Here is a 27,615-nt window from a genome sequence, read left to right as displayed (position 1 = left end):
GGTGGTTGTGAAGTCCTGGATGATGGATGAATTAATGTGTGTAACCTACCTAGAATAGCGCCTGGCATTCAATGCTCTCCATAATAAACGTAGCTTCAGTTATACAATACGAAGTCTTTATGACACCTGTCCTATGCCGGTAATTCACATCTGAAGCTGCTAAGCAATCTTTATTTTTATTTATTTATTTATTTATTTATTTATTTATTTATTTATTTATTTTTGCGTTTTCAAAATTTCCTATATTGAAGAATACACTAAAAACCCTAGAAGACAAATAACAAAAAAAAAAAAAAAAAAAGGCTTACAAACTAAACGCGGCACCGTTACTCAGAAGGTAAGAATACACGTAGCCAGATTTCTGAGTACTACACAGAGGTGTACAGAGCTCGGTGTGGTAGGAAGAGTTCAGAGATGGCCCCAAGATTCCTGCCACCCACCCGGCATACACTCCCTGCATGAGCCCCACTCCTTGATTGTGGGTGGGATCGGTGAATACGAAGGGTGACTCTCCTGCAGTTAGGTCACACTCTACCTGGCAAAGGTAAGGAGATTGTGCACAAGTAAGCAAGGTCCCCAATCAATTGACTTGAGTTAATCCAATAGGTCATTATCCTGGGTGGGCATGCCCTAATCAAGTGAGCTCTTGAAAGACAGTCTGGAGGCCAGAGAGATCCAACAACTGTCAGGCTGTGGGAGGGACTCATGGCTGGGCCTTGGGAGCAGCCTCAAGGCGCTGAGAGCAATCCAGAGCCAAGGGCCAGGAAGAAAATGGAGCCCTTGGTCTTAAAGCCACAAAGAACTGGATTCAGTCAACAACCTGAATGAACGTGGAAGAGGATCCTAAGTCTCAGGGGCAATGGCAGCCCTGCTGACCCCTTCATTTCAGCCTTGGAGATCCTGAGCACGGGATGGCTCACCTGTGGCAGACTCCTGACCGATGGAAATGGTGAGATAATAGTGTGTAAACTGCTTAGAAAATGAATATGGTAGAGAAGGAACTGCTTTGCTTTGCTTTGCTGGAGGGTAGGATATGTACGTGGGAATGGAGGTGCGGGGGGTTCATGATACTTCCCACTAGAACCCACGCACTCTATGCAGAGACTCATTTCCTTGCTGCCTGCACTTCACTACTGAAACTTCTGAGAAGCATAATAATAAATAAAACGATATTACTGAGTGCAAGTGCTTAGGAACTTGAGTAACAAGCTCTCTATAAATATTAGATTAAAAAGACATGAACAGCTTTTACCATTATAGAGGATAATAGAATTTGATCAGCTAAATCCCAGGGCTTTATAAAGCACAAATTATGTAAACAAGCTTAATGGCTTTTTGATAAAACTACAAAACTCATGCTAGGAAGAATACAGGAGGTGCTCCTTATTTGGACTTGAAACTTCACACACTACAGCACAGATGCTTACTTAAATTTTTAAAAATTAAACATGAATGCAAAGAGAGTTAAAAAGAGCGTGGATTAGAGTACAGATTATTAAGAAAAGCGCTGGTTTTGATTTAGGGATAAAGGAGTACGTTTCTGAGGATAACGGCTGATGTATCTTTATTTACTCTTATTATTAATCATGGGGTGTGGGGGGGAACCAAATGAAGCTTTAAATACCAAAGTTGGAGGTCTCTAGGAAAAGATGTTGGTAAACATCTTAAAAACAGAAATAGAAGCTTACATGTTAAAAAATGTACAGGTAACAGAGGTAAATACTTAAAATATTTAATATTTTGGGATGCTTGGGTGGCTTAGTGGTTGAGCATCTGCCTTTGGCTCAGGGCATGATCCTGGGATCCCGGGATCCTGTCCCACATCGGGCTCCCCGCAGGGAGCCTGCTTCTCCCTCTGCCTGTGTCTCTGCTTCTCTTTCTCTCTGTGTCTCTCATGAATAAAGAAGGTCTTTAAAAAATTGATATTTTAAAAAAATGATATTTTATGTTTATGAGAACTGTATTTACAACAGCAGATTCTCAGAGAGAGGATGAAAGTGGAGAAGGAGGATAACAATGAGTACATTTTTGTGCCCTAAGACTTACAAAAGAAACCCGGGCTCTGGCTCGTGGAGAGTGATGCATCCTTCCATAGGGGATTCAGGGAATGCGTTCTTTGCTCAGTACCAACTGCACAGTACTTGGGATGCTCTGTCATTTAGGACACCCCCTAATTTCCAAGCGACATAGCCCTGAACTGCAGATAGTCACAAGAAGAATTGCAGAGTAGAAGACCTGCCTCATGATAAAAAAATGAAGAGTGCCAATTTATGTCAAATTCAGCCAAGAAATGAGTAAATTCAAGCTTATTTGAGATAAGAGAATTCTGATTCTAGATTATTTGACTGTAGGTAGACTGCTGTATTTTTCTTTTGTGTTCCATGGTAATAATAGAATTTTTTCTTTTCTTTTCTTTCCTTTTCTTTTCTTTCCTTTTCTTTTCTTTTCTTTTCTTTTCTTTTCTTTTCTTTTCTTTCTTTTCTTTTCTTTTTTCTTTTCTTTTCTTTTTTCTTTTCTTTCTTTTCTTTTCTCTTCTCTTCTCTTTCGTTTCTTTTCTTTCTTTTCTTTTCTTTTTTTCTTTCTTTTTTTTTTTTTTTTTAGAATGGGAGCAGTGTAGAGATCCTCCCATTCCAACTCCTACACTCCATTTACAAGGAAACCAGAAACCTAGACAAAGAGATGAACTGACCTACGCAAAACGCCCCTGGGGATTTGTGCAGTACCTGCTTTGGGGCAGCTCTACCCAACTTGGGTTAGGGCTACGGTCCTTTGCTAATCTGCCCCTGGCCTTCTGTGCTGCACCTCCTGGAATTACCCAAGGACAGAAACTGGGCATTTTCAGCTCTCATCAGAACAGCCACAACCCTGCCAACTTGACTTTCTAAAAATCCAGGAAATCCATCACTTCCTTTCCCTGACTGCCGCCACCTTAAATCTCAGTTTTAATTCCTGGAGTGAAACATAGGGGTTTTCTCACTTGTGTCCCTGTTGTATGTCTACATTTCCTTGGGAGAATCTTACAGCTGCCAAAGTCATGCTTTGAAAATACAGCATCATCACAAGCTTGCTTTTCCCTCACGATCACATTTCAGTTGCTTTGCATGCTGCACAAAGCCTGCTGTGAGTTGGTCGATTTTTCCTTCTCCCCTTTCCTGGGCCCACAACACCCACCTGGTTCTTCAAGACTCAGCTCATGAGTCAGCTGTGTGGTGGGAGATTTTGCTGGCCTCTGAGTCCAGGATACTTGCCTATTCTATGGTTTCCTAAAGTCGTCTACACAGGCCCTTTGGGAGGTTGGTCACTTCCAGGCATATCACATTCCCCACACTCTGCTTGCTGATACTTGCCCTACTTAGGCGCATCGCCTCATTTGTTATAGACATTTGCATTGATTCAGAGTCACTTTCCATCCTGAAAACTTTTATCACTCTCTAGACCCCGAGCAGTCACTCCAACATCCACATGGATGCCCCCCCCTTCCCCCAAATGCTCTTGGACACTCTTCCTCCACTTACCCTCAGTGACCCTCTTACACACTTACACACCATTTCATCACCAGAGACCTGGTCTCTATTGACTTCTGGGGGGCTCATTCCGGAGATGCCTTTCCTCTGTTTACATCAACCCCTAAGTGATATTATGCTTCTCACATATTCATACGCTAACAATGAGCACATTTATATCTCTAACTCAAATGTCTTTTGTTAGATTTTATTCAATTGCAAAATTGGCATCTCAGTTTAGATGGTACATAGCACCTCACATTTAACTACGCTTAACATGACTTCTCGAATTTTCTCTAACTCTGTTCTTCCCTTAATTTTCCACATCTCCCAGTGGCACTGTAATTCACCTGGTTATTTGATCCATATATTTGGGACTGGTTCTTGACAACTGTCTTTAGCCATCCTCACCCAACCTGTCATCCACCCTGACAATTCTACGTTCAGAATAGATCTAAACTTCATCTCGGTCTCATCACTTACACTGTCACCACTCTAGTTCTGGGAAAGGATGATGCCTCCTGGGACTCTGACAAAAACTCCAGAACTGGTCTAAGTGTTTCCATTCTGCCACTCATGCCCCCTCCTCATCCCAACCAGAGTAGTTTTAAACAAGACTCTCTCATTCTCCTCCTTAAAACTTCTCCGTGGATTCCCACCCCAGGTGTTTTTGGTTTTTTTTTTTTTGTTTTTTTTTTGTTTTTTTTTTTTTTTTCCCCACACACATTGCCCTCCTTTCTGCCTGGTGTGCTCTGACTCTGCCCATCTGGCGACTTCACTCTGAATCCTTCTTTGGGGCTCACTGTGCTCCAGGTCCAACCACTGGGGTTTCAGCTTCCTGGAATGAAACAATCTCTTTCACGCCCCGGGGAGTTATGTTATAGGGCTCATTGCCCCTCTTCACCTTCTTGAGTGCTTTGTCTTTTTTCGTACTTTAGATTTTGGCTAAAATGTTGCTTCCTGAGAGAGGCATTATCTAAAATCCAGCATCCAAAATAAATCACTCCTCAGAATTCCATTACTTTTCTTTGTAGAAAAAAAAAAATCACTTGTTTGTTTGCTTTTCTAACATGTGTTTTATTATTAGTTGTGAAGGTTTAGTGTATCCACTTATTCTCACATGGTGCAGTTCCTGATGCAGAGTGGATATATAAGTAAAAAATCTATAAAAAAGGATCCTAGAGGTATGCTTAAATATTATTTCCGCCCCCCATAAAGACTGTGAAAAAATGCAGAGTCTTTGGGAATTTTTTTGGTGTGTATTATATATTCTTAATTAAAATTTTTCCTGTGGTAATATAGATGGAACATGCAGCTATGATAAATAATACAGAGAAGTCTCTTGTCCCTCTCATTCACTTCTCCCAATGATACCACCTCGCAGAACTACAGTAGCATCACAACCAGGATAGTGAAGCTGGTACAGTCAGGACCCTAACCGCTTCTATCACCACAGCAGTCCCTCGTGTTGTGTTGTCCTTCTGCAACCATGCTCACTTTGCTCCCACTCCATCCCTCCTTACCTGCCAGCAGCCATTAATCTGCTCTCCATTTTCATAATTCTGTCATTCCAAGAATTTTATATAAATGAAATCAGAGAGTATGCAATCTTTTGAGATTGGATTTTTTTCACTCCGTGTAATTCTCCGGAGATTTATTTATTTCTGTTGCATTGGATCAATAGTGCATTCTTTTTTATTGTTAAGAGTATTCCATGGTGTGGACATACCAAGTCTGTCTAACCATTCACCTGCTGGAGGGCATCTGGGTCCTTTCCAGTTTTTGGCTATCATGAATAAGTCTGCAATGCTCATCTTCGTGCAGGTTTCTGTGTGAACATGTCTTCATTCCCCTGGGGTAAGTGCCTGACAGTGCAATTGCAAAATCATATAGTAGGTGTGTGTTTAGTTTTCAAATAAACTCTTATTGGGAATTGGGATGAAAATAAGGATGGTTTGCAAGAGGTATTGTGAAGAAGAGATTAAGACTGTAACAAAAAGCTAGTTGGGGGTGACCAAAAGATATCAACAAATTGAGATTGTGAACTGAATCTAACAACAAAATATTCTAAAAGGGACACACTTCAAGTCCTCCCTTAGGATTCAGTATGAAACAATGAGGATAAGGAATATGTTACTTATTTGATAACATTAAACAAACAATAAATAAAACTTGGAGACATCAGTGGACAGTGGTGTGGTCATGATTATTTGGAGGAACTTCTCCAAAAATCAAGGGAGACTCCCTTCTTCTTTTTGGCCCTAAATTAATTGTGTTTTAATTTCCTTTTATCTTTTAAATCAGCAATGGAATTAAAAGTTTAGGATTCCCAAGAACAGATCTAAATCAGAAGTAATTTTCAACAGTGTCTTTGGTTTCTACCTAAATCTACAACAGATATTATACCTGTCAGTGAGGTCCCTCTTCTTAAATTTTTCACTATGTCTGTACAAGCTTAAAACTCTCCCCCATCGCACCCCATTTGTAAAAAGAAAGAAAAAAAGGTTGATCACTGCCAATACATTACTTCTTCCCCAGAAAAAAATGTCTTGCGCCCATTTTTAAAATATGGGATATATTCAATAGTGACAAGTCCCAATTACATTGGAGCCACTGAGTAGTGGGACAGCTCTATTCTTTAATAGAAATGTTATAAAGTAAAATGCATACACGCTTCCTCCTGACATAGAGTGATGATATATCAAGACTTCATAGAATTGCTCATGCTGTCATTCCCTCTTCTTCTTCAACATATATCTCTTGGAACTGCAACAGCCTCAACCAAGCTATGTGGTCCCATACTGTCCTAATGATGTCAAGTTCATGTTCTTTCCAGATGAAGGAAGGGTCGATGGGTGGTAAAAGGCCAAAGAATGCCTGCTGGCCTTCAGTGGTCCCTGACACACTGATGTTCATAACTATCTTGGATGATAAGAGAAAAATATTCTAACTGAAGAAAATGGTACTGTATTCTTCACTGTCTGGATTGCTCATAAGAGTATTGGCTTAAACTATAATCATATTTTTTTTATATATTAGGAGAAACAAATTTGTTTGTTTTCTAACACACCCTTAGAGTTCTTGGCATAGGAGGATATTTTTGGGAGAATAGCTCCATTTTACCTTTTTCTCTACAGGCCTTCCATACTATATTCCTGTCCTCAACATTCTCCTTTCTGTTCTGGGCCATGCATGGTTTCCTGATATTGCTGGAAGTTCTCCATGGGGTCTGCTTACCTACGACACTGGTGAGGGTTCTCCCTTCCAGTGGCACAATCTTATTCCCACTTCGCACCTATGTTGGGGAACATCACTGAAAAGACATGACTGTCGAATGACCTGGAGCTGAACCCAGGCACTCCGAGGCTTATCATTCCTTCTCCTGTCCTTGGAATGGGGTTCCACTTACCTTTTTCTCTCCTGGAGGCTGCTCCCAGGACATAGATTTGGAATGGTGGTGTGGCGTTGAGGACACCATATGGTATGTCCTCAGTCAGCATGACTGACCCCAGGTGAGGCCTGTTTACATACTGTTAGGATTATGCTGCCCTCAAGACAATCCTTATATATAAGTTCCCTTTGCTTATTAAAACTGCCATCCACCAACCCGGCCTGTCACTTTCTTGGGTCTCTCCCTGCCCTTACACCCAGGAAGTTCCCTGGAAAGTTGTGAATAAACAAACTACTGAATCCAATTCTTCAGAGTAGAGACAATAAACATGAATGGAAAACAAAAAAATAAGGAAAAAAACCCCATAAATGATTCTAACGCATTGCCAGATTTAATAACCATTAGCCCCAAACAGATTTGTGTTTGAATCTTATCTGAATAATATCAGCAAGATATTTAATTCTCTAATCATTTTAAAAAATAATAATACCTTACTCCTGGGTAACCTTTACTGAATGTTTACCATGTGTCAGACAATATGTGAAGAACCACGTGTATATTATTTTATTTATATAATAATGCTCTGAGATAGATATTATTATTATTTTTGATAGATATTATTAATCCACTTAATAAACAAACATACTGAGGCTTGTTGAGTTTAATAAAGTTAATAAGGTGCCCAAGATTATATATCTGGTGACTGATTGAGCCAAGATGCAAGCCCAGGTAGTCTGAGTGAAGAATTTATCACAATGCTTGACACACAGTAGACAGGTCATGTAGTAATCACCATAAGTAGTGTCAGATAATCATTACTGTTATAGTCAAATACTTCAGGAGTTTCCATCAAATACTGATCCTCTCTTGGGGCCAGTGAATAGTGCCTGCCTCACACTCTTCTACTTTGGAGGGAAAGGCATTACTAAGCATCTGATGGGAAATCTGCTCTTAGGGATCTGCAGATCTCACACATCATAAGGTATTAGAAGAACCCACAGTTTCATTTAATAACCCCAAAATTTAAGTGGAAGTGAAGAAAAACTAGGTTCTCTTTGATGTAGAGAATTCCAGATAAATTTCATGAAAGCTGCATGTATTGCCAGAGTGAGATTTTGGTACCCAGAAAGGCTCTTTCTGTAACTTCAGGGCCTGGGGAAGATGTGGAGTGGTCCCTAAGCTTCCCCTAACATGGGCAGAGTGGACATTCGAACAGTGATACCAAAGTTCATCAGTCTAGGGTACTTGTGGGGGCTGCTCTGTGGGCCAGTTCTTTCCGTGGACTCCCACTTTCAATTTCACTTCCTGAGTTTTCCCCCTAAATGGTAATATTTTAAAATGTTAATTATATATTCTTCAAGTCAGAAGGCAGGCTTTAAAAAAGAACAGGGTAGATGATTTTATTGCTTTAGAAATACATTTCACCCTTTTACTGAACAACAGTATTTCACTCATTACATGTTGTGATAAGAACATGGCGCAGAAGAAACAGTCTTGAGTTGTACTGTTCATGCTCAACATATAGGAAAGAAATGTCCATGAAACATAAATATGGCACAGTTACCTGTCATGTTGCAGTAGACTTTCAGAGGCCCCAGAGGTCCACTGCCATCAGGATCTATCCAGTAGTAATTTGACGTCTGGCCCAGGTGTTTGTAGGCTTCACAGGAAGGCTCATAGATCGCTGGAACAGAACAGCCTACATGAGCACAGTGCAGAGCAAATAGTTCCCCAGATGGGTCCCCCAGCCGATCAAATACTGGCCAGAGCTGCTGAGCAGTATCCTCCTGTTAGAGTGAGAGTTCTTTTTCTCTACATTTAAATTCATGATTTGGTTCTTACTCTATAAGCATTTCTGACCCAACAAACGTAGCAAGTTCCTACTATGACTTTATAGTTGGGGAAAGGTCTAAAACAATCAATAAATTGTTAAATAAATATAATGTTTGTTCCATTAGGGCTCATAATCATTGAAAAAATATTTAATCTGTAGTTATTTCTAGATATCATCTCCTTGTTGTAAGGGACTTTATTTTGAAAGGCCATAAATATTGGCTGTTTTGTTGGGCTATCAACTAAGAGAAAAATCTCTCTACCAGACACATACACACACACACACACACACACACACACACACACACTTTTTTTGATATAGATTGTGTACATTACCCTCAAACAGCATGAGATTTCTAATTTTCCTTTATTTCAGGAGAAAGGAAAGAATGTTCCTGCTTCATTTTGTTACAGTTATTTTAATTACATCACATCTAGTATCTGCAGAAAGCTGACATCAATGTAATTAAATTATAGGCTCTTTTCCATTGTTTTCCTTTCTGTTCCCATGCTCCTGACACATTTTCTTTTCTCAGAAGTACAAAATGGACATTTGCATATCTCCTTTGTAGTCACAATTTCTAGAATACTACTGGGAAGACTTAAAAACAGCTCCACGGTGACATTTCTGATGACTTTGAGAGATCTCTTTACAAAACTAAGAACTATTTCTGGTAAAGAGCTATCACCGGATGCACATGCAGTGGAGCCTTTTGGCACAGTGCACTGGAACTCACACTGCTGGGATCAGTTGTTCATTGGTGGCAGGTCCGATTCTGGGACCTCTCTTTTCCACCTTTGTCTCCCATGTTCTCGGTGCCCCTATTTGGCTGCCTGTGGTTTCCTCTCTCTCCAAAGATGTTAGACTTCAAATTCAATTTCATGTCAACAACAACATACTGGACTAAAACAGTTCTCAAAGTCTTTGACTTACTTAATTGGCCTTCCTCCCTTCCTTCTGCAAATATTGAGTGCCTATGATGTGCTGGGCAGGGGCAATGCAAATACAGATGTGAGCACCACAGATAAAGGACGAGCAGGGCTTGTTCACTAATTATTTTGGTATTACTCATGCATAAGGTGCCACTGGAAGGGGATGCAGATGGAAAGCTATGCAGAGCTCATGTGTCCTTTGTCCCGGTGTGATGATTAACCTGCCGGGTTTCAATCTCCCAAGTCTCTCATTTGGATAACAAACTATGGTTGCTCTAATTTTGAATGGCATGCCAAGTAAAATATTGCAATAAAAGTCAGTGAGGGAGATTTTTAAAATCTAAGCTAGGAAGATGCTATAATTAGATATAGGTTTTAGAAAGAAAACTCCTGTAGAAAAACTATAGATTTTAGGGGACTTCAGAAGTTCATGAGCACACATAGGCTGTCATGGCCATAGGCTTGGAGAAGGATGAGTAGCTCTGTACTCATACTGAATGAGGAAGGCTAAGTAGTTGGGACTGATTCACATGTTTTTAAAATAAGCTGAAGATGAAAACCAGGTAGGTGTAGGTAGTTGGGAAGAGAGTTGAGAATGACCTAAACTCACAATTTATAACCGCCTTACTAATTTTTTGCAACCTCTCTCCAGATAATTATGATTTTTGTGAGTAGCTCAAAATGAACCAGACAATGTCAGGTTAAAATTCTAAAGTTTTCCTTTTAGTGTCTTCAATATTTCTTTTTTTAGTATTTAATCATTAGTCACTCTCCTTTCCCTCTGCAAACCCCCCATTCTCCTTATCATCTGGTATCTGGTTTACAACAATCACACTATTAATTGGTTGTCTTACCCAAATATCTCTTCACTTTTCACCAAATTATGCCATTAGTCTAGTCCTAAAACATTACTTTCATTGGGTTAAAAAATATGTAATGATTTTTTCAGCATCCATGGTATTATATCCCAGGTCACCACCCATGCATACAAGACCTTCCATAATCCTAACAGGTATCTCCTGGTTTTGCCAGTGTCAACCTTGCACACTGGTCAGGCACCTTTTCTGGACTTATTTTCATCTGCAATACACTACAAACCTCTGAATCTATTCACTTTTTCTACCATAGTTAACTATTGAGGCAGAAATGCTAAGAAACGGGGCGCTGCAATTAAACAGACTTGGGCTGAAATTCCTACTCCACAAAGTACTACTTATGTAACATTGGCAAAATTCCCTAATTTCCTTTAGTCTTATCTGGAGAATAGGTATCAGGTATATTGCAATGAAGTAATGAGAATTGGAAGACACAACAACACCGACTGCTTAACCATTGTATCTGGGCCATTGTAGACATTTAATAGGTGGAATTTTTATGATTAATATCATAATTATTAATTAGGTCCTACTCAAAGTCCTCCTTTCTTAAGGAAACCTTCTCTAGTCAATATACTTATCTTTCTGTACAGCCCAGGGCATTCGCTGCTCATCTCATGTACTATAATATTTGATTATAGTTAATTTAGGACTTGACTGTTGTTGATTGAATTTCATATATGAAAATTTTATTTCCTAACAAGACTGTGAGTTATCTTGAGGGGAGGGGGGTCTAGAATATATATATATATATATATATATATATATATATATATATATATATATATTCTTTTCTGCTATATACAATCTAACAGGGTAGATTCTTTTTTAAGATTTTTTTTTTATTTATTTGAGATTAGATGCAGAGGGAGAAAGAATCTTTAAGCAGACTCTGCACTGGGCAAGGAGCTGAACATGAGGCCCAATCTCAGGACCCTATCTTGGGATCCCGTGATCACTACCTGAGCTGAAACCAAGAGTGGGACACTTAGACGACTGTGCCACCCAGGCACCTTGAACATGGCAGATGTTTAAGAAAAGCTATCAGAAAAAAAAAAAAAAAAAAAAAGAAAGAAAAGCTATCAGAACTGATGAAAGCACTATCTGATGGTAAGAAGCGTGGTTCACTCCTGCATGTCTAAGTAAGCATATAAACCCTCTAAAGAGGACTACAGACCTTAACTCAAGTAATTTACTAAGAGCAAATGTTGAAGGCTTATAGACAAGGGAAATCTGGATGCAAGAATCTCTTCTCTTTTTCTTCAAAGTATGACAGTTATTGTGCTTGACTTTAATTTACGATAGGCCTACTAGCTGCTTTTGCCTCCTCATCACAAATGGGAAACCAAGTATTTCAGCCCAAATGATATCATGTGTGAAAATCATCTGGAGAGCTTGTTAAGATTCCTGGGCCTCACCCTAAAATTCTGATTCAGCAGAGAATTTGCAGTTCTAATAAGCTCCCAAGTGATGCTGATGCTGTGGGTCCTGAATGCATTGTGAGAGGCACAGCTCTAATCCTGGGGGGAAAAAAAAAGTTAACTCTGAAAGGCCAATTCTTGATTTATATTTAGATATAAGTGGAAAAAAAGGTAGAACACTGAAAGGCAATACAATAAAATCCTGAATAAGGGTGGAATGGTACTTCACTTCACTCAAAATAATGAGAAGGGATTGGGATACAAAAGCCCAAATAAAAATACATCTGAAAAAAATATATACTTGGATGAATGCACCCGCACAATAGCAGTGGTTATCTCTGGGCAGTAAGATTATGGATAATTTAAAACTTCGTACTTTTCTGTGTTTTCCATATTACTTTATAACGTGCAGAAGTTATGTTATGATTAAAAATATACTTGAGGGGCAACCCCAGTGGCGCAGCAGTTTAGCGCCGCCTGCAGCCCAGGGCGTGATCCTGGAGACCCTGGATCGAGTCCCACGTCAGGCTCTCTGTATGGTGCCTGCTTCTCCCTCTGCCTGTGTCTCTGCCTCTCTCTCTCTCTGTCTCTATGAATAAATAAATAAAATCTTTAAAAAAATATACTTGAGAAATACATATCTAGAATAATGGCACAGAGGTAAAATGGCAAGGACACCTGGATATAATGAAATTGCATTAGTTTTATAACTGAGTAAGGAATTAAGAAATTTTCATTCAGATTTCCTTTCTGTCATTTACAATGTGGACCCCCCCCCCAACTTTGAGTTTTCTCAGCTGTAAAATGAAGGAAATACTCTCTCCTTCAACTAAGTTGTTGTGATGATTAAGTGATATCACACACACTTTGTAAACTAAAAAGCATTGAGCATATTGACATTTTAATACAGAAAAAGAGCTAACCAAAGCATCTGCCCTGCATGTCTCAGCCAGTTAGTTTTGGACCCAGTGGTGGCATAGTTGGATTCCACATTTTGTGCACAGGAAGCCTGAGGAGAGGACAGAACACAGGGGCTAAGGCAGCAACCAGCGAAGGAAGTGAAGCACATGAGCCATCATCACTGCTGAAGAACAGAGAGGCAAGTGGGCTGATGGGGAAATAAACAGACTCATCAACTCCACGGATTTATTGGAAAAGTAATAAAAGGTCTCATATTGCTGTATGTTTTTGTTGGAAAAGTAATAAAAGGTCTCATATTACTGTATGTTTTTGTAAATAAATCTCAGATGTTTGCAGCAATATTACTACTGAACCCATCAGACTGAATTCCATAGCATGTAAAATTCCAGAAGGTGGTGAATCCTAAGCATGTTCTTCAATTTCCTGAAACAATGGTATAGTCTGCGTAACATCATACTAGGTGCAATGGAAAATGCCAACATACTCCTGTGTTGGTTTCATATGGCTGCTGTAACAAATAGCCAAACATTAATGCACTCAGACAACATGGACCGATTATCTTAGAGTTCTGGAGGTTAGAAGTTTGAGGTGGGTTTCACTGGGCTAAATTCAAGGTGTCTGAAACCTCTGGGGGAAAATCCATTTTCTTACCTGGATCAGCCTCTAGACTCCACCCTGCTCACTGTTCTTGTCTCATTTCTGCATCTTCAACGCAAGGTCTTCCTACACTCCAATGCTCTGATTCCCTGCTTTGGCTGCCACATCTTTCTGTTTCAAGGAGCCCTATGATCACATTAGGCCCACCCAGATAATGTAAGGGAATCTCATGTGACTTCACTTAATCATAAAGTCTCTCTGCCATATATGGTAACATATTCGCTTAATCATAAAGTCTCTCTGCCATATATGGTAGCATATTCGCTTAATCATAAAGTCTCTCTGCCATATATGGTAACATATTCACAGGTTCTGCAATCAGGACAAGGATTACTTGGGGTGGGGGCAATATTCTGCTTATCACAACTATATAGAAATATGGCTGCTCTACTTAATGAATAAATTTTATTAAGCATTAAATATGTTCCTAGTGTTGTTGGTTAATAAGAAGTATTAAGCAGAATACTAAAGATGGAAGCACAAAGTCAAAGGTTTGTACTGGCCTTTAGAGGTCCATATGGCCCTGAGGTTACAACCATCAGTAGAACACCAAACAACACGTGCATTCTCTGCCCTCCCACCCCCTACCAAAGAGGAGAAGAAATGCTCCCTCTGTTCAGGTGCAGATGCAGCATGAGGTGTCTGAAGTATCACTGACTTGCAGACAGAAGGAAAAGCAAAAGGTTGAAGAGCAAAGATGTGCAATTGGCCTAATGTGCTGGGAGATGAAGCACAGTTAAGGAATGCTCATTTTGTGACTAGAATATAAAGGAGGACTTACACCCTCAAGAAGAACATCCGAAGAGTCTGAACTACTGCAAAAAATGGGAACAGAAGAGGGCCAAAAACCAAATAAAAATGGCAATATGTTTAGCGAGCAGATTTGAGTGACTTTTTAGATATTTCAGAGTGGTGGTATTTATAGAACCAAATTATAGGGAAAGGAACTATTTGATGGACTTGGATGCTGACCACACATTGTAGGCATTTGAACATAAAAGGAAAAATAGAATAAAAGTTGATAGAGATTGCTAAATTCACAAGAGAGTCTTTGTTAGGATGTGTGACACGGATTCATTTTTTAAAATGTTTATTTATTTTTAAGATTTTAATTTATTTATTCATGAGATACACAGAGACAGAGATGTAGGCAGAGGGAGAGGCAGACTTCCTGCAGGGAGCCCAAAGCGAGACGTGGTCCAAGGACCCTGGGATCACGCCCTCAACCAAAGGCAGACGCTCAACCACTGAATCCCCCAGGCATCCCAGATTCATTTTTTTTTTAACATGGGTATTTCTAATTACTAACAGAACTACACATTTTGATGAATTTTGAAAAAGGAGCAAATAATAGAAAAGAAAAAGATAACATCTTGTTTTCTTGCCCCCAGGTGCAAATTTTGGTAAGCTTGTATTTCAGTCTCTTCCTGAATGCTGAGCCTTTCTTACTTCTGTGTAGACATCTTTCAATGGTGTGAGAAGTTAATGTAACTGCTCGTAATCCAGAATACATAATGGCCACATTCTATTAGCTGTTGTCAGGTACTCACTACCACCTCCATGCCACCATGAAGTGAGCTCTAAATTCCAATAGTCAATTTTAGATTCCTGAGAATCTTAAAAGCAACAACTTTGCCTCTGAATGCATCTTCACCAGCACTGGCTAGACTCTAATTTAAAATAAAACAGAAAGAAAAAAATAGTTTCTTATTTGGCAAAAAAACAAATCACTTTTCATTACTGTTTTATTTGTATTTTTTATTAATATTTGGAAAATATATTTTCAAATGTACATTGGAGAGATTTTAAAAAATCTTTTGTAGTGTATACATTTATAGTGTAGCCCATTTATTGTTATTGTTTTTTTTGTTGTTGTTGACATAGAAAATGGGAATTCCTGGGTGGCTCAGCATTTGAGCCATCTGTCTTTGGCTCGGGTCATGATCCCATGGTCCCGGGGTCGAGTTCTACATGAGGCTCCCTGTATGGAGCCTACTTCTCCCTCTGCCTCTGTCTCTGCCCCTCTCTCTCTCTCTCTGTCTCTCATGGATAAAGAAATAAAATCTTAAAAAAAAACATGGAAAATGAATGTTATACTATACTATAAATGAAGACTAAAATATGTGTTCTTCCCTATTTGTCTTATAGCTTTGAATATGTAGGTTTTGATGTATAAGTACATTTTATGTTTTTGGATATATTAAGATTTCCCTTTAAAAACTGTTCTCACATCTCTTAAATATATAATATTATCCTCCATTTATGACAATAAAGATCCTGAATATCATGCTAAGTAGTAATTAAGACATATACTCACATATGATTAAAATATTAAAGTACTTGGGAATGGAGAAGAAAGCACAGAAGCCTACCATGGCTTCTATTTTCACATAAACATTGACTATTTATTTACTTATTTTTAAATTTTTTTAAGCATTGACAATTTAGGGGATCCCTGGGTGGCTCAGCGGTTTGGTACCTGCCTTCAGCCCGGGGCGTGATCCTGGAGTCCCGTGATCAAGTCCCATGTCGGGCTCCCTGCATGGAGCCTGCTTCTATCTCTGTCTCTCTCTCTGTCTCGTCTCTCTCTCTCTCTCTCATTCTCTCTCTCTCTCCCACTAATAAATAAATAAAATCTTTTTTTAAAGCATTGACAATTTAAAAAAGACGTTGCTATAGGTTGAAATATTCTCATTCATTTGGGGAATATAAATAATAGTGAAAGGGAATATAAGGGAAGGGGGAAGAAATGTGTGAGAAATATCAGAAAGGGAGACAGAACGTAAAGACTGCTAACTCTGGGAAACGAACTAGGGGTGTTGGAAGGGGAGGAGGGCGGGGGGTGGGAGTGAATGTGTGACGGGCACTGGGGGTTATTCTGTATGTTAGTAAATTGAACACCAATAAAAAAAAAAAAAAAAAAAAAAAAAAAAGAAATATATCCCCTGAAAAGATGTTGAAGCTCTAGTTCCCTGTGATAGTGACCTTATTTGGAAATAAGATGTAGAAGATGGTTAGGTTGAGATGAGATCACCTCAATAGGCTTAATCCAACTTGACTTAAATAAAGGGGCTATTTGGACACAGAAACAGATACCTACAAGGGAAGACAATATAAAGACACAGGAAGGATGCCAACCACAAGCTAAAGAACATCTGAGGCCAGCAAGAAGAAGCTGGTAGAGAAGTATGGCACAGATTCTCACTTGCAGTCCTCAGAAGGAATCAACCCTGAAGATACCTTGATTTTGGATTTCTATCCTCTGAAACTGTAAGGCAATACATTTCTTTTAAGTCACCTTGGTTGTGGTCCGTTTTACAGCAGTCCTGGGAAACTAATACAGACACATAGGAGCCAAGTGACTGGGTCAAGTTGGAGCTTTTCCAAATTATAGATGATGTGGATGCCTCTCCACCATGGCCTAGTACTTTAATTTTAAAAGAGAAATATCTCCCAGATAAATAATTATTTTTGGCTCACGTGCATAAAGTCTTATACTGGGTGCTCTGAATAGTACAAGCAATGGTTCTTCAGAGCTCTGCTAATTCTGATGAGCTGAGGAAGGCTCTCCTTGACCCTATCTACACCTCATAATTTAAGATAGACATGTGGGCACATGGAATATACCCTTCCTCTTATTACCTTATGAAACATATGGACCTCTAGACGTAGCCAAGGATGAAACGTGTCCGAAAATTAACCACAAGTCAAAAATGAAAACGTACATAAAGGTTATCTTTGGAACATCATAAGTAGTCTTTTCCTGATTGCCAGGAAAGGGAAAAGTTCACTTCTAATGATTTGATATAAAATTGGAAAGAAGCATAAAATAATTTTATAGCTCATTTGCTAGTAAATGCTGTAACATGACATTTTGGGTATTGATAGTTTATGAATGTTCTTCACTTTCCTGCTCTCTTATAGCAGAGGGACTGCGCACTTACTACAGACCAGGAACAAGATGCTAACAAGGGAGAATTGGTTTACTGGAGACTCTACTCTTGAATTAATAAATAAGTCTTTTAATGGAAAACGTGGTTGTACCAGAAAATGATAAATAGTTGTTCTTAGCCCTTGAAAGGGGCCTGGGGCATATGGGAATTGGTGATACTCAGAATAGAATGGTCTCAGGTACCCTCTTTATGCTGATGCCTTTTAATCACTAAGTCACCTTCTGATCTTAATGTGTCTTTCAAAAATAAGTTTATCTACTGGAATGAGGTATTTCTCATTTGAAACCATGAAATTGATTTTCCAACTTCAATCGGGCTCTAGTGAATTTGGTTGGAGAACCTAGTTTTCCCAGATTCTCATTATTCTTGTAAAGGTAACTACTTGTGCACAACCAAGCCGGAAATCCAGAGAGGCAGCAGGGGCCTTGAAACCTTCCCCTGTGAAATCTCCCTAATTCTAAGACCATGCAATTATTTTTAATTAGCATGAAGTAAGCTTCACAATACCTAGGTCCTCATTAACACTTGAATATTAACCTCACATGTTCTCTCTTTTTTTTTGTTTGTTTGTTTTTTGTTTGTTTGTTTGGTTTTTTAAGCTTGAATGAATGCCCTGAGTAAGCTACATTATATCCTGGAGGAGCTATTGTCTCATAACCGGCACACAGCAAATGGTGGTAGTAGAGAGAGTGTGGGTTTAAAAACAGATATTCTGCATGCTAATATTATGTCACAATCTTTCCATCAGTGCAATTTCTCTATGAGATGTTACTCATTATCATCCTCGAATGAGTTCTTTCATCTAAGTCTCAAGGGAAAAGGGTAACTTAGAAGAGGAAAAAAAGGAAAAAGTTTGATTTCTTGTTAATAAATCAATAGCTTATATTTCTCTTACCTGACAAGTCCTTCAAGCAAATTTTGGAGATAAGAGTAAAATCTACATTTATTTTTTTTCATTTCTACTGTCTCTCTTACCCAAATCCATCCCACTTCTGCCTTTGGTTTGATTCTTCCTAACTCCTTCCATTCTTGATATTGGCTCCAAGGCACTACTTAAAAGAAAACAATAATCCCAAACTTCGTAATGCTAGTCAGAGAACCACAACTCTTTGGCTCTATATCATCATGACTGCCATATTACTTGGTGATGTCCATATCCATACTTGATATTCTATGACCTTCACTCCACAAAACATAAAATTAATTGTTTCTTTTCATGACTGAGTTTGGAGAAGCTCTACTAGTATTTTCTTCATATTACTCTTAGGTTACAGAAGACTAAGAGGAGGGGGGAAAAACCTATAAAACCAAATGGCTGTGCTACAAACTCATGCTTTCACATTTTAATAGGTCTCTACAGTGAAGCTTAATAACCCTATTGATCACTAGCTTAGATCCTATACAGACTGGCTACGTTGTCTCTTGCTCTATCTACTCAATCTTCTATTCCCATCTCTAACCTCATCACTCTCATTTTCACTCTATCCCAATAATGAGACAAAGAACATTGATCCAAATGTGTTAACATCTGTATTCCACTCCTTCAGTGTAACTCTGCCCTACACAGGTCCTTTTCCCTTTCCAATTGCTAATTAATTAATTAATTAATTAATTAATTTTTTGATATCTACTAATGTGGTACTAGATCTAGTGCTATGCCTTGTACTAGAAATAAATGAAATGAGTGAATCATAGATCCTGGCTCTGAGGAATTTTCTGTCTGATGTATGGGGTAGACGTGTGGAGAAATAAAATACATATATTTGGCTGAATGAATTTTTTTAAAGATTTTATTTATTTATTCATGAGAGACAGAAAGAGAGAGAGACAGAGAGACAGAGAGAGAGACAGAGATACAGGCAGAGGGCAGAGGGAGAAGCAGGCTCCATGCAGAGAGCCTGATGTAGGACTCAATCCCGGACTCCAGGATCACGTCCTGAGCTGGAAGGCAGACACTCAACCACTGAGCCACTCAGAAGTCCCATCCAGGCTGAATGAATTTTTTAAAAAGATTTAAACAAAGTACCCAAACAATTTAGGTAAGGGATTGGACAACTTGGCTTAGGACAATCTGGTGAGGCTTCATTTGGAGGTGAGTCTTAAAGGATGAGTAGGAGTTTTCCAGGAAAAGGAGAGAAGGAGCCTTCTTTACTGTTCCTTTCCAATACCATGTTATTTCATGCCAATCTTCAGATACTTTAAGAGAATTATTTCCTCAATTTCCCCTCTCTTTTTTTTTTTTTTTCCAATTAGCTCCATCTTCTTTGTCTTTTAATTAGCACCTGTCTCCTTTATCTTGGGTAATGGAAGGGGGAAAATATGCATGTTGCCCTCTAATCGTGTTTATCAATCCAACCTAAGGGGACTTCTTTTTCCGCATGTACCCCTGAACCTCCTCAAGTCAGAAAATTATCACTTCTGCCTCATTTTCCAGAATGCCACTGATGACTGCTGACTTTGACTAAGTCTTCTTTCTCTGTGACTCCAGTAGACTTAGTCACTGCTGACCATACCTTCACTGAAACTTACTCTTCTCCACCCTTCTGTGTCTTCACACTTGTCTGTCTGACTCTCAGACCACTTCTAAACCATGTCCTTCACTGTCATTTTTTCTTTTTCTGGCCTTTATAAAGAGCTATCCTCTGAGGCTTGTCTTCAGTGCTCTGTCCCTGCCATCTGTACAGAAGGATTAGTTCACTACTCCAAGGCTTTTTACCTAAAGAAGAGCAGAGTCACAACTGGAACACAGGAATTCTGGCTACATAATCTTTGCTCTTAAACTATGCTGAACTTTTTTTTTATTAATCTCATATTTTTTAACTTTTTCACATTTATATTTACTATTTTTACTATTTATACTATTCTTATCATTCTCAAGAAAAAAAGCATATTTTGTTCTTATTGTTTGGAAGATAGTTTGGAGAAGAGGGTGTGTTTTACTGAAGTAGAGTCTCCTGAAGGAAGAACAGATTTGTAAAACTTATATCTGTATATGTGTATCAAAGGAAAACAATGGAGTGAGAAATTCTCCAATTGTTTTTAGCTAAACAAGACTCAGTTTAACAGAAAAACAAATCTGGCTCTGATTAGAAAGTACTAATGCCTTTGCAAACTTCAGTCATTTTTAAGTAAAATTGTCCTTGCAATTCAAATAAAAACAGAACTGTATTTTATACTAATTTATAGCTTAAAATGTTTTACTATTGTTTATCTAATTTAATGAATGAGGCAGCATGACTGATTTGAAATGCCAAATGAATCTGTTGAAATTTAATGAGAAAGTAAACTACTGAAAAATATGAGTATTGAAACTTGAAAATGAAATGGATAGACTGTATCCCCCAATGAATCATACCTCCCTCCATTGACACTCTTCCATTGTCCCCCCCACCACTGATTCTGCATTTGATCATGTCACTTGCTTTGGTTAAAGAGACATTAGCAAACATGATATGAACTGAGGTTTGCAAAATTGTTGGCCATTTGGGCTTATCTTCTCTTTCCCTTTAGAACACTTCTGCTCCCATGGGAAGAAACCTGAACCAACTCACTGGAGACACATGGGCCCATTGAGAGAAACATTAACCATTAGACTTGTGAGCAAGGCTGTCACAGACCAACCAGCCCAAGGTGAGCTGCCATTTGGTTGCACCTGCTTGAATTATCACTGGTGAGACCAGCAAAAGGAATGTCCAACAGAGCCTATCCCATGAGGCTAACAGGTTATCATGGGCAGATAAAACTGTTTGAAACCACTGAGTTTTAGGGAAGTTTGATAGGTTGAAATATAACTGACACAGGTGAGTCACACACTCAAAGACATGTCTTCTTGGCTTTGATTGTTTTACTAAGATGGGATCATACAATGTACAACCCAATTTATTCAATGATTGCCTGTTGAAGGTCTTCACTTTCTTTCCATGCTTTGCTACTACACCCATTCTGCGGTGAATATCACTGAAGTTTACCTGAGTCGCAGTAAACACAACTTCTGAGTAGAGTCGGGCTGATGTCATGAGGCACAGAAGGCCTAGGAGAGCTTTAAGGACCTGGTAAATGTTTAAATCTTTAATTTATTTTAAAATTAGAGGGGGAAATAAATAAGAATAGGATAATGAATCCAGTCTGGATTATAGGCATCTTTACACCAATGCATTTATAAGGTATATTTCATATTTTCTATGTGTGTGTATTTAGTGCAGGAAAAAAAAAAACGTACAGGTAAAAAGTTCCTAGAGCCCATGAAAGTCAGACTGTGGCCCTGGAAATAGGTCTTGATTTTTTATTTCAATAGATATTTCAAGATTGCTTTCTGAAAGTCTGAAACAATTGCCATTTTTACCAGAAATGAATGAAAGTGTTCTTTTAACTTCTTCCCATCAGCAATAGGTATTATCACTAACTGTTTGCCACTTGGATGAATGCGAAGTGGTCGTTCAATGCCACTCAGTTTGCATTTTTTTTCACTATGGAGAGTTGGAACTTTTTCCGTAAGCTTCTTGGCCATGCACATGTGCTTCTGTGGGCTGCCCAGTCATCATCTTTGGGCAGTTTCTATTTACCTGAACCTTTTGTCCCTGTCATAACTGTATACATTACTCACCAATTAATTATTTGTAGAGTGACATTATCTATAGGACATGTACCATGCACAAGTTTTGATTTTTTACATGTCCTAGATTGCCTACCTTTGTTAAGCTGTCACTCCAAAGCTTCCTTTGCTCATGGACTCTCCCCAGTTTTCTCCCAGGATTTTCAATGTTTAATTTTTTACATATAAGTCTTTGATACCAGTTAGCTTTATATCTAACCTTTACCTAATTATTATCACTATTCTATTTATTGTCATAAACTTGAAGAAGAAGATAGATATAGTGGGCTGAACACAGAATGGGAAGAAGGGAGTTTGCATAGTGTCACTGGAGTTATTTTTTATTATAAAAAGAAAGAAGTGAGTAAAACCATGTGTTTTCAAACTGGGTACCCCTGGAGTCCTGAGGCTCACAATGGTTCTTTGGAGACTTATATAAAAAAGAGAGGATTATTCCCCCAAACAGTGAGGATTTAAACTTCCTACAAATCCTGTCAATTACTAGTGTATTTTACGTGTCAAGATTTCACCTACGATTTTATATGAGGAGGGAAAGTGTCTTGGGGAAAAACCCTCAAAAACCCTGGATTTGATAAGCCTTATTATTATTATATGGTTTTAGGAAAGAAAGGCAAGGAAAAAGAAGAGAAAGAGCAAAAGTGGGGAAAACAATCCCCCGATCTTTAAACAATGATATGAGGTCGGTATCATTATCCTCAGAGGCAGATCCAGGTTTTCCAGGGCCTGAAGTGAATACATGTTAATGGTTTTTCTTTAAGAAAAAAGAATATTCAAAAACAAATGAGAATCTAGCTCTGAAAATGGGCTGTGGGAGTGCTCTTGTAAGCCATTCCTGGCCCAGGATGCCAGCAATAACTTAATAATATACAGAAATTATTGCAGACCATATAAATACAGTCACGAAACCCAAAGCTACCATATCCCCAACTCAATGTCCCCTCAGCCAGATGCCAAAAATGCTGGAGTCTGCACCAAAGGAGGACAGTTGGAGTAAAAAGACACTGGACTCCTTGCAACTAGGACACTCTGTATGCTTTGTGTGAATGTATGTGAACCTACCCTCCACAAGCAAGGGCTCTGAAGCCTGGGCTCTATTAGCTTTCGAGTGAGTTTCCCAGCTTACAACGGAAGAAACAAAGGCTCAGAGAGATTTAGTAGTTTACCAAAGTCCCAAAGCTTGTCAGTGAGTGGGAGCCAGGATGCCAACAAGTGCCCAGCCCAAGTTTTGTTATTCTCGCTGTCCAGCACGGTCTCCTAGCATCCTGTCTGCTTTTTGTGGTGCTTTTTACCTTTGAATAGTTTAAATGTTTTACAGAACAGATTGTTAATTTTAAAAAAAGAAAAAGAAAGGAAAAAGATACCTATCTACTTGAAATGGTAAAATGTATGGTAGACGGGGAAGCATTCTTACTGATAAATGAGTTTAGATAATTAGACTCTTAGAGTGTTGGGCTGTAGCCACTGTGTCTAATTGTCATTAGACATCACTTTTATGGTAAGGCCACTTCAAAAATTAAGATATCCATGGGAAAAACACTCAATAGTCATTTTTCACTCATAGGGTTTCAAACCACATATGGACCTGAGCACCTGAAATTCTGAGGAAGCTTCATAAGGAGATGCCATGAAGCTGGCTCTCCATCTCAGGCATGCCCATCATCAGGGCTACAGCTGTATTATCCTGCTTGAGTTTTCTATTACCCACTCAGTTGCTGAGTGATTCCCATTAAATCACTAGTGATTAAGTAAGATCCCATATACACAGTACCTAGTGTTGCTCCACCTCTTTTCCCTTGGCAAACACGGAAAGGCCAAACTCATCTTAATCATTAAACACAATATAAGAAGGATGGAAAATATTCTTTTTAAAAAGTTCTGTGCATTCCAAGATCAAATAGAAATATATTGAGTGTAACCAGAGTTCTGAATAATTCATGCTCTTCTCACCTTACCTTCCTGTGCACAATTGAAAATTGGCCATATCGATTTCTTGCCCAATATACAGTGAAACCTCATTTATCTGACATCATTTGGGAATGAGCTGTTCATAGAGCCACGAGTTTTAAAGCTTGAGAAGACCTTGGAGGCATCTAATCTATTCCCCTCTTTGTAAATAATTATAATAATTATAACAACAACAGCTACTTGAGCTGTTACCATGCGTCATACCCTTTGCTGAGTCGCTTGCATATGATGCGCCATTGGGTTTTCATAGTACTCCTATGAGGTATGTATTATTCTTTCCATTTCACAAACAAACAAACAAACAAAAAACCCTGAGGCTTAGAGAGGTTAAAATAATTAAAGCCTACATAGCTTAAAAGTACTGGCACCAGGATTGAATTTAAGCCCATGGCCTCTGTTCTTAGCCACTGTATTACAGTAGCTTGAAGAGCCAAAGGTGTCAGATGTCTTGCTCACCCAAAATCACCCACTTTTTCAGTGTCAGTTACTAGACCAGAGCCCACATCTCTTGTTATCACACCATCTCTGATACAAACTTTAACATAATTGGATCTTTAACAGAAATGAACTGATGAACTATTTTCATTCCTTTAAGCATGAAAACTCATTTTATTTTAAACATTTTCAGTGAAAATCGTTCTGAAAGTTATTGCAGTTTTCTGCCTCCTTAATCATACTGCATTAAATCTAATTGCCATTTCTTGCTGACTCAGTTTTCATAATTAGGTATATCAATCATTGGATTATATTGTAACAACACCATACTCTCATCAAATGATCCCAGCAAACTTTGTTTCATTGATTTGTTGGTTTCCTTTTTTTTTTTTTTTTTTATAAGCTATGAATCCTTACTGTGTTATGACCGGGGATGCCATGCTGCAAATTCTAACTGCGCTTTTTGTCCAGACACAGAAATACATTATGGGTTGGGAAGCAATACTGGCAGGCCTGTTTACCTTGGGTGTTTGAAAAATGGAACAAAACAAAAGTGACCTCTAGTTTAGAGTCATCTTCCTTTAGGGATGATTAAGTTGTGTTCTGTAGGATAAAGTGGAGATAGCAGAGGAGGCCAGGGAAAGGTCTAGAGAAAGCAAAGGAGTTGGATATGCAAAGGCTCAGAGGCCAGACAGTGAATCTACCGGCAAGATATAGAGACTGGAGTCCAGAGCTCAAGATCAGCAAGCAGGAGCAGTCCAGACTAGAGACAATCAGGGACCAGATTTCAAAAACAATCTGGTGCTTTAACTTAAGGACTTGGAACTTAGTGGGAGAGTAATGAGGAGTATTTGGAGTTTAAAGACAATCAGATGCAATGACTGAACTGCATGAAAAGTTCCCTTTGGTTATGATAGGAAGACTGGACACAAGAAAGTGAACAGTGGAGGCAGGAAGACCCTCTATGAAGCCATGACATGGTTTCAAAATAAGATCCTCTCAGCAGAGATCAATTATCCACACTTCTGTAATGAGAAGGGAGGGATGAACAATCCCTGAGACCACTTCCAGCTCTAAAACTCTGCAATTCTGTGGCTTAAAAATATGATCGGTTGTATGCAAAGAAAAACACATTTGGACTCGGTATAATGATCTTGATCCCTACTTGACTACACCTGGAAGTGGAACTGTCACAACATTGGAGTCATAAAGTGACTGCAGTTGGCTTTTAAGGCTGTTCTGACATGGATTTACTTTCCTGGTCTGTACAGGTGTAGAGATTCAGGTTATAGGGTTAAAACAACACAGGTCAGCATTCCAGAATCTCAATACGTTTGGCTATCCCGTAATATTCTGAGGTTATCCTGGTAGGGTGCCGCTGAGTGGGCAGTGCCAGTTAGTCCTGGACTCTGACACCAGAACATTTTGACTCTTGGCTGGCTCTTCAATTTACACACTCTGTAGGCTGGGATGCAACATTTCACCTATAGTGGCTCAGCCCCCTTATCTGCAGAAAGGGGTAATAGTAATACCATCCCATGGAGAGTTTTGTGAAGAGAGTCTTGTACTTACTGATTTCTGAATAACTACTAGTTATGATTATGTCAGCTCTGGAAATGAAAAAAAATATGCAGAATACTACTAGGATGAGAATTTAGCTTACATCAAAAAAAAGATTTTATTTATTTATTTATTTATTATTAATTTTATTTATTTATTTGAGAGAGAAAGCAAGAGAGAGAGAGAGCATGAGCAGGAGTGGAGGGGGAGAAGGAGAGGAAGGAGCAGACTTCTTGCTGAGCATGGAGCCCTATGTGGGGCTTGACTCCAGGACCCTGAAATCATGACCTGGGCTGAAGGCAGATGGTTAACTGACTGAACCAACCCAGGCACCCCAGCTTACATTTTTTTGATGTATGTATACACACACATACATAGCGTCGCTATCTTGGAGGAAAATGGAATAATTTTAGAGTTTTGACTGTTCCAAAGTTCTTACACTGAGCTGAAATTAGACCCCAATAATTTATAACCCACAGATCCTAATTCTTCCTTTTGGATACGCAGAAAAAGCCAAACACTTGTTTCCCATGATGTGGCCTATTTTTAATTTAATTATATGGTTCTTTGAAATTAGCTTAAGATTTAATCCTCATTAAAACATAAGGAGTTCTTAAGTGCTTTGAATATCAGTTACTTATAAGCGGGCTAACCCTAAGAAACCTGTAAAGTAGTTCTCAATTACCCCCTATTACCCCATAATCCCACTCTAGGGCACTCCTCCACAGTTGGTATATTTTCCTCCAAAATAATTCTTTCCTTCTCCAGATTAACTCCACTAACCACCAATAAATCTCTAATTAGCTCTTCACTCAGTTCTTGAGTATTTATTTGCCAGAGAGATAAGTGATCTGATAAACTAATTCACACCATGATGTGCCTGGAGGCCCAGACAGTTTGCTTTGGGCCTTTCTTGAAAGGCTGTGTTTGGAAGGCAAAGTCCTCTTGCTCACTTCTGGTAAGTTTTAGGTACTAGGACACACAGCTGAAGGGGAATATTTACAGGGGAGTGGCTCCCCCCAAGCAAACTATTGCTAAGGCATATAGGACTCAGCACTTTTAAGACCCAGGGTCAGGCTGAGAGTTGTGGGGGAGTGGAGGAAATCTGGGGGAGATTAGCCAGGCATCGAAGAAAATAGATTCAGAACCATCTTCAAGTGTCAAGCTCTATTATCCGTTCACCAACTGGGAAGGAAGGTAGATATTTAGAGAAGACAACCAGAAAAGAAGAAAAATGCATTCCCTCCACTAACTTTAAAGCCTTTAGTTGATGAGTAGGAAAATAGGAAAAAGAGTTAAAATATCCAGGGTAGGTATGCCCGGGTGGCTCAGCGGTTGAGGGCCTGCCTTCGGATCAGGGCATGATCCTGGAGTCCCGGGATCGAGTTCCACATTGTGCTCCCTGCATGGAGCCTGCTTCTCTCTCTATGTTTCTCATGAATAAATAATAAAACCTTTAAAAAAAAATATCCAGGGTAAAAAAAAAATTAAAAAGCTGGCATAAGGTGGTGTCAAGCCTTTCAGTTGACAATTAGTGAATTTGTTTTTACTCTAAT

The 27,615-nt window shown here is 38.9% G+C and overlaps 1 protein-coding gene across 6 annotated transcripts in view; it reads right to left on the bottom strand.

The window, feature by feature from the left end:
• The window catches only part of CNTNAP2 (contactin associated protein 2), a 1,976,111-nt gene that overhangs the window by 697,088 nt on the left and 1,251,408 nt on the right, over positions 1 to 27,615 (bottom strand). For all 6 annotated transcript variants that reach the window (XM_072777573.1, XM_072777574.1, XM_072777575.1 and 3 more), the window contains one exon: positions 8,459 to 8,578. In XM_072777573.1, coding sequence (XP_072633674.1) covers positions 8,459 to 8,578 — 120 coding nt within the window. The remainder of the gene's footprint in view (positions 1 to 8,458; positions 8,579 to 27,615) is intronic.

The sequence above is a fragment of the Canis lupus genome, chromosome 15 (assembly GCF_048164855.1).
Source record: "Canis lupus baileyi chromosome 15, mCanLup2.hap1, whole genome shotgun sequence".
NCBI lineage: Eukaryota > Metazoa > Chordata > Mammalia > Carnivora > Canidae > Canis > Canis lupus.
The sequence above is the reverse complement of the archived record's forward strand: the minus strand, read 5'-3'. Positions and strand labels throughout refer to the sequence as shown.